Source organism: Salmo salar, chromosome 05 (genome assembly GCF_965601325.2).
Source record: "Salmo salar chromosome 05, fSalSal1, whole genome shotgun sequence".
NCBI lineage: Eukaryota > Metazoa > Chordata > Actinopteri > Salmoniformes > Salmonidae > Salmo > Salmo salar.
Window position 1 is genome coordinate 62122634 of NC_138295.1, and position 12437 is coordinate 62135070.

Below are 12437 nucleotides of genomic sequence, written 5' to 3' on the forward strand. Positions count from 1 at the left end.
TCACGTAAAAAGCTCTAGATTTTATTTAAATGTCGTAATTCACAATGACATACAGTACTGTTATTATGGTTGTGACATCTTTATTTAAGAGCTTTAAAAAAGGAGAGAAAACAGACCAACATGGCTACACGATTTATTACTGAAAATAGTCAATATATCAGGGGATCAGTTCAGTCTCCAGTACTGTAGTTATTGCTTTACAATAATCTCTGTCTGTGGTCCTCAGCTGTCTAGTCTACAACAGGGAATAACACAGGTGAACTGGTTTAGATGGCAGAGGCATGTTTTAGATCAGAATCCTTTTCTGGGGAGTGCTGACATCGTAGATGGAGGAGTCTCTTGAAATCCACTGTCGTAGATTGGTCTACTTAGAAACCAACATACGAGAGCGGGACTTTTGGAAATCAGATGTTTAAACCTGGTATAAATTACAATAGGGCAAAAGATAAGGTCCCACCATACAGATCAATAGGTCTTCTTCCAGGAGCGAATATAAAGCTGGATGGGGATCAGTGGGTTTCTTTTCTGTAGGCTGGGATGGAACACATCAAAGTCTACCCGCCGCACCCTTTGAAGGTAGTCCTCCAGCACCACTTAGAACAGCAGCCAGAAAGAGGGAAACAGCATCCACACACTATCAGTCCTTATTCTCTACATGTGGTAGCTAGCGTGAGCATTATCTGAGCTCAGGAAAGTGCTTCCTCTTTGCCCTAGACGCACAAAGTCAGCCCTGCATAAAACATATGACTCAGCAGCTGAGAGGAAGGAGCCTTTTAGGCGTCAGAACAGATTAACATAGTTACAGCACCGGCAGCAATAGATCATCATATTTGTGAAAATTGTCCTGGATGAAGCGGAACACAGAACTGAGTGGATTAATGTTCTCTCTTTCTCTAATTACCATCATGCCCCTGCTGGTTGAAGCACTCAAGCATCGTGACCATCCACCCTTCAAAACATAAACACACGATGCGGGGCATTTGTCTACCTCAAATTCTTCACCTTGGCATCATTCTCAAGGCTCTGGTTAATATGTTCTGCCCTTCCTTTATTGCCCTCTTTCATGCCCCTTCTTTGTGGGTATCAGACTGCTTTTGAGAGTGCCAGTGGTAAGAGCCCATAATACAGTCCCTTGGTGGTCTGTCTGGTGTGATTTAAATTGGAGCATTAAAAAGGTCCGTCTGGCCAACTGATGGGGAGCGTGCTGTGATGGGAGGGAGGGATAGGCTAGACAGCCATGTCAGGATATTGGGAGGTGATTGAGGAGGAGAAAGGACCGTTCAACAGATGCTGCTCCTCTTTACCTAGGTTCAGATTAACGAAAAAAACCTAACCCAATAAATGCTAATGATTCTTATAACAACAACAACAACAACCCACCGTTTGGAGGAAGGCAGGGAAAGCAGAAGCTGGTATGTTCTTGCTGAATGATCTGGCCTGTGGAGACAAAAGGTTCAAACTGAGTAAAATAACCAACACAGGCTAATAAAGCTATAATCTGTTTTATAACAGATGGAGGTCTGTAGACATGCAAAATCAATGACGCACATATAAAACACCAGTAGCTACTTCATTTCGGACTGCTTCTCTTTTCAATCCCTTTTGTGTACAAACAAGCCTTAATTAACTTGAAGCTCACAATAAAACAAAGTTTTATTGATTATGTACACCACCGTTCAAAAGTTTGGGGTCACTTAAATGTCCTTGTTTTCATGGAAAACAGACTTAATTAGTTGCAAAATGAATAGGAAATATAGTCAAGATGTTGACAAGGTTATAAATAATGATTTTTCATTGAAATAATAAATTGTGTCCTTCAAACTTTGCTTTCATCAAAGAATTCTCGATTTGCAGCAATTACAGCCTTGCAGACATTTGGCATTCTAGTTGTCAATTTGCTGAGATTTCACCCCATGCTTCCTGAAGCACCTCCCACAAATTGGATTGGTTTGATGGGCACTTCTTATGTACCATACGGTCAAACTGCCCCCACAACAGCTCAATAAGGTTGAAATCCAGTGACTGTGCTGGCCACTCCATTATAGACAGAATACCAGCGGACTGCTTCTTCCCTAAATAGGTCTTGCATTGTTTGGAGCTGTGCTTTGGGTCATTGTCCGGTTATAGGAGGAAATTGGCTCCAATTAAGCGCCGTCCACAGGGTATGGCATGGCGTTGCAAAATGGAGTGATAGCCTTCCTTCTTCAAGATCCCTTTTACCCTGTACAAATCTCCCACTTTACCACCACCAAAGCACCCCCAGACCATCACATTGCCTCCACCATGCTTGACAGATTGCATCAAGCACTCCTCCAGCATCTTTTCACTTTTTCTGCATCTCACAAATGTTCTTCTTTGTGATCCAAACACCTCAAACTTAGATTCATCTGTCTATAACACTTTTTTTTCCAATCTTCCTCTGGCCATTGTCTGTGTTCTTTTGCCCATCTTAATCTTTTCTTTTTATTGGTCCGTCTGAGATATGTTATTTTTGTTTAAGGGGTGGATCAGCTTAATATTGCGGAAAGATTGTTGCTTCCATCAATGTAATTGTCTGCATAATTTCCAGTCCTCTATATCTTCTTTGATATAGATATATACATACATACATACACACACACTTTTTTTAGAATATGCCTTTATTATTCCCCGCAAATATGGCTTTTTCTTTGCATCTCTGCCTAGAAGGCTAGCATCCCAGAGTCCCCTCCTCACTGGTGACATTGAGGCTGGTGTTTTGCAGGTAATATTTAATGAAGCTGACAGTTGAGGACTGAGGTGTCTGTTTCTCAAACTAAACACTAATGTACTTGTCCTCTTGCTCAGTTGTGCACCGGGGCCTTCTACTCCTTTCTATTCTGGTTAGAGCCAGTTTGCGCTGTTCTGTGAAGGGAGTTGTACACAGCGTTGTACGAGATCTTCAGTTTCTTGGCAATTTCTCCCATGGAATAGCCTTCATTTCTCAGAACAAGATTAGACTGACTAGTTTCAGAAGAAAGTCCTTTGTTTCTGGCCATTTTGAGCCTGTAATCGAACTCACAAATGCTGATGATCCAGATACTCAACGAGTCTAAAGAAGGCCAGTTGAATTGCTTCTTTAATCAGAACAGTTTAACTGTGCTAACATAATTGCAAAAGGGTTTTCTAATGATCAATTAGCCTTTTAAAATGATCAACTAGAATTAGCTAACACAACGTGCCATTGGAACACAGAAGTGATGGTTGCTGATTATGGGCCTATAGTTGCTGATAATATCTACGCCTATGTAGATATTCCATAAAAAAATAAAATAATTTAAAAGCCGTTTCCAGCTACAATTGTCATTTACAACATTAACAATGTCTACACTATATTTCTGATCAATTTGATGTTATTTAAAAAAATAAATGTCCTTGTTTTCTTTCAAAAACAAGGACATTTATAAGTGACCCCAAACTTTTGAATGGTAGTGAATGTGTCGTACAGGTAAAAAACGCATTGTAGTAGCCATTAGAGAAAACGACTGATCCCAAATGAGAACACGCTGTCAGAGTCCTCCATTTAAAAACATTTTTTTTTTTTTTTAAAACAGGACTGGATGAAAAATGTAATTGAATCAAATCTTATTAAAGACCGGGTTTTTCAGCCAAGCAGTAAATCTGTTTGGCAAGAACAGCCCACCAAATAACATTGGAGGAACACTATCCTAATGTCAGGAGGGTACGTACGTGTTGTAGGTGGGCTTGGCTGGCAATGTCATACCACGTCTCTCACATTCTGTTCCTGGCTTCCTCGGATGAAGTCCTCCTGGGAGGCTCTGTGCTGGTGGTGACACACACCACACACACACACCTTTGTTCACACCACTTATTCACACAGGAGAGATTTGTTCCTTCAAACACCTAATCTAGCCGAGCACATGGGCTCTAAATGGGGCGAATAAAGTGAAGCTCTCGATAATTATCTCCATTATTCACGGCATGTATAGCGATTGTCAGATCTCAGTTCTCTCTCCTTTAAACTGTTATTATGGCCTCAGGCTGCCCTGAGGTCTGTTGACGGCACTATGGCCGTCAGCCCCGATAGACAGAAGTTGTTTAGAAACTGGGTAGAAGTCGGATAGTTTGACAGCAAAAAATATATATAAAACGGGTAATATGAATCTTATTCCACAAATAAGGAGTTTAGTTTGATATAGTTTAACAATAATATGAGGACAAGGAGATTTGTATTGCCCAAAAACACAAGGCAGTCGGTGTCTGTAGACATGCTGCTACACACGTTAGCTTGACAAACTAAACAATCAAGTCAGGAAACTTAAATACTATTTGAATGCAGTGAAGCTTGGTATAGCAAGTTATTAGCTAGGCTAGAAGCTGTTGTCAAGCAATGGGAGCAATAACAAAACAAACATACAGAGGATCTAATGCCAAAGCCTGTATAAAATGTAACATCCCCACGGACAGAGGCTGCAGTAGTTAAACCCCTGGACACCAACAGTCCCTTCCGCTTCCGACCAGAGCAATGAACTTATAACCGGATGAAAATAATTGGGAGATTGCAAAGCACTCACTGTCCCTTAATGACACAAAGTGGAGAAAACCCACCAGGCTTTAGCAAGCTTTAATTTGGGGGGTGGGGGGAGAATCATAGATTGACTGTAGGGGGAAACTCTAGGGCGCTTCAGTTGAGCTCAGGACTAGACCTTTATGATGTTACAATAGCAAATGACCTGGAGGCCTCCATAAACCTGACAGGTCACTAATGTCACACACACTGGACTAGCAGGGGTAAAAACATCTGATGTCACATCATAAACCAGCTGCACACAGTCCCTTGTCACTCCAGCTGTGGCTCAGAGGCCTTGTTGACAGATGGATCAGACAAAGCTGTGAATTTGACTTGTAACTATAGCCAGAGCATTTGTCATGGGGTTTCATTATAACTGTGCCTCTGGCATACTTCATTTGGAGTAGTGACACACTCCCTCACTGTGTTGATAATGCCAAACCCAGTCTAGCAGGAATATCATGTGACATAAAGGCCTGTGTGTGTGTGCAGTATGGCATCCATCTGTACAAAACGGCACCAGCAGGAAAGTCATCATTTTGATACCTCTTCTGCAGATATGGTCACTCACCAGCATGCAGATGTCCATAGGTAGGTAGACTTTGCATCTGCTGCTGTTGTAGGGCGTGGCTCTTAGGCACATCACGATCCCCTGGGCCTTACCAATGTGGCTGGCAGCATGATCAGCATGGACATCTTTCACACCTGGACAAACACACAAAAGGAATCAGGGAAGACAGAAAATAAGTTAAAACACTGCACCACTTTTAAAACAAATAAACTCTATTGTATTAAATACACTTTGTCTATGTACAAGATTCATTTGTCTTCTAGTTTACCTCAGAAACCTAGTTACCGTTTTTGATTGACTAGGGCCATGCTAATTCACCATGCTAATTCACCTAAATGTAATGCTAAAACCTTAAGCAGACACTTCTCTTGTATACATCATTTATCACAACAATGAAGCGCACACGCTTTGATATTAATAACTGGGAACTGCTTTCATGCTGAGTGCCCTGTACTTGAAATGGGTAGAGGCTTTGAGTCAGATGTCTCTTCTAGTCAATTAGACTGGAACAAGTGTGACAGGTTCCTTCGCAGAGGGGGGCAAAATAATGACACTCCACAAAAGAACATGCGAATGATTGACAGAAACACAGGTACTTGAGATGCAGAAATGCCACTTAATTAATCGCTCAAGTGAATACAGCTTGACCTGCTTAAGTCTCCCTCTCAAGTCATAAAACAATCTGCATAAGTAATCATTATTTTGTACACAGTGCATTCGGGAAAGTATACAGACCCTTGACTTTGCCACATTTTGTTACGTTACATCCTTATTCTAAAATTGAGGGAAAAAAACAACAATTTAATCAATCTACACATAATACCCCATACTGATAAAGCAAATAAAGGTTTTCAGAAATGTTTGATGTAAATGTAATATTTCATAAGTATTCAGACCCTTTACTCAGTACTTTGTTGAAGTACCTTTGGCAGCGATTACAGCCTCAAGTCTGTGGGTATGGCATTACAAGCTAGGCACACCTATATTTGGGAAGTTTCTCCCATTCTTCTCTGCAGATCCTCTCAAGCTTTCAGGTTGGATGGGGAGCGTCGTTGCACAGCTCTTTTCCGATCTCTCCAGAGATGTTCGAATGGGTTCAAGTCCCGGCTCTGGCTGGGCCACTCAAGGACATTCAGAGACTTGTCCCGAAGCCTTAGGGTCATTGTCCTGTTGGAAGGTGAACCGTCACCCCAGTATGAGGTGCTGAGTGCTCTGGAGCAGGTCTTCATCAAGGATCTCTCTGCACTTTGCGCCATTCATCTTTCCCTCAATCCTGACTAGTCTCCCAGTCTTTGACACTGAAAAACATCCCCACAGCATGAAACCTGGACACCACGCTTCACCGTAGGGATATTGTCCAGGTTTCTTCCAGATGTGACGCTTGGCATTCAGACCAAAGAGTTCAATCTTGGTTTCATCAGAACAGAGCATCTTGTTTCTTATGGTCAGAGTCTTCAGGTGCCTTCTGGCAAACTCCAAGCGGGCTGTCATGTGCCTTTTACTGAGGAGTGGCTTCCGTCTGGCCACTCTACCATAAAGGCCTGATTGGTGGAGTGCTGCAGAGATGGTTGTCCTTCTGGAAGGTTCTCCCATCTCCACAGAGGAACTCTAGAGCTCTGTCAGCGTGACCATCGGGTTCTTGGTCACCTACCTGACCAAGGCCCTTCTCCCCCGATTGCTCAGTTTAGCCAGGCGGCCAGCTCTAGGAAGAGTCTCGGTGGTTCCAAACTTCTTCCATTTAAGAATGATGGAGGCCACTGTGTTCTTAGGAACTTTCAATGCTGCAGAAATGTTTGGTACCGTTCCCCATATCTGTGCCTTGTCACTATCCTGTCTCGGAGGTCTACGGACAATTTTGCTCTGACATGCATTGTCAACTGTGGGACCTTATATAGACAGGTGTGTGCCTTTCCAAATCATGTCCAATCAATTGAATTTACCACAGGTGGACTCCAATCAAGTTGTAGAAACATCTCAAGGATGATCAATGGAAACAGGATGACTCTGAGCTCAATTTCGACTCTCATAGCAAAGAGTCTGAATACTTATGCAAATAAGGTATTTCTGTTTATTTTTTTTTATAAATATGGAACTTTTCGCTTTGTCATTATGGGATATTGTGTGTAGATTGATGAGGAACATTTTATTTAATGCATTTTAAAATAAGGCTGTAAAGTAACATGTGGAAAAAGTCAAGGGGTCTGAAAAGTTTCCGAATGCACTGTACATCCACAGTATAATGTGACTGTTCCTGTCAGGTTTCTTCCAAATAGGGAAGGAGCAGAGTCATAATCATAGTCATTCATTTCATGTAGAGTGGAAATGATGGGTAATTTCTGTTGTCCTGCCTTTCAACAAAAATCTACAGGAGATCAGTGGCTATATTGATTCATTCTGATGGAATTTTCCATGTGCAATTATGCATAGAGCACTCTGTAACGCCATGGCGGACATGGTATCATTAGACAAGTCACAATTAAAGTTCCCGGCAATGTCTCATTCGGTGGCTGCAATTCTCATCTTTCTCATTTTAGTCAATGTGCTGCATTGGCAAGCACGATTCTCATCATTTCTAAAGAAGTACTTCAACACGGTCCCGTGTGGCTCAGTTGGTAGAGCATGGTGTTTGCAACGGCAGGGTTGTGGGTTCAATTCCCACATGGGGACCAGTACGGAGAAAAAAAATGTATGAAATGTATGCATTCACTACTGTATGTTGCTCTGGATAAGAGCGTCTGCTAAATGACTAAAATGTCAAATGTAAATGTAACACTGGGAAGTTAATTTTGAACATAAATTCAATGTCCCCCCCCCTCGGGAACAGAACAATGCACATGCTGTACACTCTTCAGTCAGTGGAGTCAAGCACAAAACACACATACACCTGCTCACCTAAACTCTCCAGAAGAAGGTACAGTAGTGAGGACTGGGTATTGTCTGAATAGGCCTCCAACTCCTAGAGGTTTCTATAAGCTCTGTCTTCCATGTCTTTCTCCTGTTGGCAACAGTGGAGACATATCAAATAAATGAAACAGAACTAGAATTGAATCCACACAAATCCATGACCTAAAATGAAACATTTGCTTACTCTCTGAGATTATCCTAAGCATCCACCTCTTTGTCAGGTAGTGTTTCTTCACCGCCTCCAAAAGGAGACATTAGAAGATGTTTAAAACAGCTTTTCGTATGCATTTGATGTGTAATGCTATGCATCAAATCTATTTATAAAGCCCTTCTTACATCAGCTGATATCTCAAAGTGCTGTACAGAAACCCAGCCTAAAACCCCAAACAACAAGCAATGCAGGTGTAGAAGCACGGTGGCTAGGAAAAACTCCCTAGAAAGGCTAGAATCTAGGAAGAAACCTAGAGAGGAACCAGGCAATATGCAAAGTCCAAACGATATACAGTCGACTGTAATAGCCGCAGTTGCAAATCCAGCACTGAAAATGAAAACAGTAGACGTCTACTCCAGACAGACGGGGGGGGGGGTCGTCTCTGTAGATCTCCTCCACTGTAGTCTTCCAGAACTGCATCCACATCAGACCTATAGTCTTCTGGGAAACAGAGTCCTTCACCTTGGAGAGAAACAAAAAACGAGGGTTTTCTCAATCCCTTTCAGAAGACTTCATTGAATGAGTTTAAACTGTTTGGCATATAGAGTTGCACAAAAAAAGTATTGCTTTATTAGACCATTCCCTCACTGTTATTCATGTTCATACCTAGGTCTATAGGTTGATGTATTATTGTAGACATAAAAGCATAACCTTCAATAGCAGGATGCCTGAACATCAACACTTAGCTCTGGACATGTATTGGACATATGACCACCCCATTGAGGATTATAGTATCATAATTTCTAATATATGCATATATTCACACCCCTCAACTCTTTACACATTTTGTGTTACAGCTTGAATTTAAAATTGATTAAATAGAGATGTTTTTGGTCACTGGCCTATACACAATACCCCATAATGTCAAAGTGGAATTGTGTTTTTCTAAATGTTTACAAATTAATACAAAATAAAAACCTGAAATGTACTGAGTCAATAAGCATTCAACCCATTTGTTATGGCAAGCCAAAATAAGTTCAGGATTAAAAATGTAATAAATAAGTTGCATGGACTCACTGTGTGTTTAACATGATTTTTGAATGACTACCTCATCTCTGTACCCCACACATACAGATAATTGTAATGTTCCTTAGTCGAGCAGTGAATTTCAAACACAGATTCAACCACAAAGACCGGGGAGGTTTTCCAATGCCTCGCAAAGAAGGGCACCTATTGGTAGATGGCTAAAATAAAGAAAGCAGACATTGAAAATCCCTTTGAGCATGGTGAAGTTATTAATTACACTTTGGATAGTGTATCAATACACCCAGTCACTAGAAAGATACAGGCGTCATTCCTAACTCAGTTGCCGAAGAGGAAGTAAACCACTCAGGGATTTCACCATGAGGCCAATGGTGACTAAAACCATTACAGAGTTTAATGGCTGTGATAGGAGAAAATGGAGGATGGATCAACAACATTGTAGTTACTCCACAATACTAACCTAATTGACAAGAGTGAAAAGAAGGAAGCCTGTACAGAAAAAATATATTCCAAAACAGGCATCCTGTTTGCAATAAGGCACTAAAGTAAAACTGCAAAAAATGTGGCAAAGAAATGACCTTATGTCCAGAATAAAAAGTGTTATGTTTGGGGCATATCCAACACAACACGTCACTGAGTTCCACTCTTCATATTTTCAAGCATGGTGGTGGCTGCGTCATGTTATGGGTTTGCTTGTCATCGGCCAGGAATAGGGAGTTTTTGGGGATAAAAATAAAATGGAATAGAGCTAAGCACAGGCAACATCCTAAAGGAAAACCTGGTTTAGTCTGCTTTCCAACAGACACTGGAAGACAAATTCACCTTTCAGCAGGACCATAACCTAAAACAAGGCCAAATCTACACTTGAGTTGCTTACCAAGAAGACAGTGAATGTTCCTGAGTGTCCGAGTTACAGTTTTGACTTAAATCTGCTTGAAGATGTATAGCAAGACCTGAAAGAGGTTATCTAGCAATCATCAACAACCAATTTGACAGAGCTTGTAGAATTTTAAAAATTATAAATGGCCAATGTTGCACAATCCAGGTGTTCAAAGCTCTTAGAGACTTACCCAGAAATTGCTGCCAAAGGTGCTTCTACAAAGTATTGACTTAGGGGTGTGAATACTTATGTAAATGAGATATCTGTATTTCATTTTAAATACATTTGAAAAAATGTTTTCATTTTGTCATTATGAAGTATTGTGTTAAGAATGGGTGAAATTTAAAATATATATATTCCATTTTGGATTCAGGCTGTAATACACAAAATGTGGAACAAGTCAAGGGGTATGAATACTTTCTGAAGGCACTCAGTACTGAACTTGCTGGAATACCTGCCTGAGCCAGCTCGACATTGAAGGCCCTCAGGGCCAGTGAGGAGCGCCGGGCATCCTCAGGGAGAAGCAGGGAGGACACAAAACCGTCATAGTCCCGAGACCTGGGGAAACAAGGCAATGAACACAGGCAAGTTAATCGAAACAAGTCAAGTGTAATGCTAGTGGTGGACTAACTTCTTCACAATGAAAACATTGGATGCAGTAACACATGTAACAAAAACAAACGACTAGCCAGGGTTGGGGTCAATTCCATTTCAATTCAGTATATACACTGAAACTCCAATTCTCTTCAAAGCATTTCAATGAGGAACATTTGGACAACGTAGCCAGTCACAGAGAGACAACGTAGCCAGTCACAGAGAGACAACGTAGCCAGTCACAGAGAGACAACGTAGCTAGTCACAGAGGGGCCCATGCAATTTGTGCATAGAAGGATGCTTACAAGTCATACCATTTAGAGCCATATTTGGCTAGTTAGCAAGTTGGCTTGCTTTTACCTCACAATATCGATACAGTATTTTTCGTTGTGCTGCGACTCTGCAGTCGAGTTTGTTGAAGCTCGTAGACATTTCACTTCTGTAGGTCGTTGAATACAAATAGCATGTGGCAATATCTTTCTTTGGAGTGAGTGAAACAGCGAACATTTTGTGGTTAATAATCCATGCTTTGCACTAATGCCAGATGCCATGTTGACAACATACCCTTCAACTTTCACCCTTACCTTGTGTCGCAACAAAAGTCTTCCTCCCTATTTCATTTGTGTTCCGCTTCATGTTGTATTTTTGAATACAGAACACTCGTTTTAGGTAAAGTATTTGTCTCAAGTTAGTTAATTATTGGTTAACTTAACTAATTTAGCGAACAATATGTGGCAGCTACAACTGTGCATTTCAGTGTCATTTATAGTGGACGTTTGCAGCAGGCAAAGTAAACAGAACATCATGTGCTCTTGTCTTGGACAAGTCATATGACTTCCCTCGCGTTGGTTATGGTAGCTTAAAAGTGGAGTGAGGCAGGCGCACACTTTCAATGTCTATGCTATCATATGGCAACACGTTCAGTGAATAGTCACTTTGCGGTGCTCCTGATATGGCTTGGTTACTGGATGTCGGAGTGCAACAATATTGGGTAAGGGCCGTCGTTTCTTGCTCGCTAGCAAAACTTTCACAATCAGACTCAGAAGTTAACAAGCGCTAGCCTGCTAACTAGTTAGCTAGGTTGGTTGTGCTTGTGCTGCTGTCTCAAGGATGCAGACAAGAATGTTGTTAGGACATCCTGTGAGGAGCACTTATCTGACTTCGTAGTCCCGTTTAGTTAAATTGGTAGAGCATGGTTCTTGCATTTCCAGGTTTGTAGGTTCTATTCCAAAGGGGGATCAATATGAAAAGGTATGGACTAAAATGTAAAATGTATGAGGGTAAATTAGTAATTCACTGCCTATGTTCCGACAGGTTTTGGGATTATAAACTAACCAACTAATGCATTCATAATTTGGTCAGTTATAGCCAGCCAGTTGCTTGTTATGTGTATCTGTTGCAGTGGCACCAGTAAAGTGCAAAGTCATTATTGTCTCTGACAGCAGAGATACCGGTATGCTGTCCCTTTGTGAATATAGTCAACTGAAGAAGTCTTTGGCACACTTTGCTTCACTACAAGCTGAGGACCCATCTGAAATACACACAGTGTATGTTTATTTCAGACGTCTTCACTTAACTTTATTCACAAAGGGACAGCATAGCGTTATCTCTGCTGTCAGAGACAATAATGACTTTGCACTTTACTGCTGCCACTGCAATAGATAAACATTATAATCAAGCAACTGGCTGGCTATAACTGACCAAATTATGAATGCATTAGTTGGTTAGTTTATAATCCTGTCGG

General features: G+C 41.2%; 2 protein-coding genes across 3 annotated transcripts in view; one reads left to right on the forward strand and one right to left on the reverse strand.

Annotated features, from left to right (window-relative positions):
• The window catches only part of LOC106605374 (NADH dehydrogenase (ubiquinone) complex I, assembly factor 6), a 13615-nt gene continuing 1178 nt past the window's right edge, over window positions 1–12437 (reverse strand). Inside the window, 7 exon segments of the mRNA XM_082975350.1 lie at window positions 1–1437; window positions 3709–3742; window positions 3744–3802; window positions 5121–5254; window positions 8013–8115; window positions 8590–8697; window positions 10558–10657. Coding sequence (XP_082831476.1) covers window positions 1345–1437; window positions 3709–3742; window positions 3744–3802; window positions 5121–5254; window positions 8013–8115; window positions 8590–8697; window positions 10558–10657 — 631 coding nt within the window. The 3' untranslated portion in view covers window positions 1–1344.
• nagpa (N-acetylglucosamine-1-phosphodiester alpha-N-acetylglucosaminidase) overlaps window positions 11337–12437 on the forward strand; it is a 21564-nt gene continuing 20463 nt past the window's right edge. For both annotated transcript variants that reach the window (XM_014200912.3, XM_014200913.3), the window contains exon 1: window positions 11337–11684. In XM_014200912.3, the coding sequence (XP_014056387.2) occupies window positions 11602–11684 (83 nt within the window). In that variant the 5' untranslated portion in view covers window positions 11337–11601. The remainder of the gene's footprint in view (window positions 11685–12437) is intronic.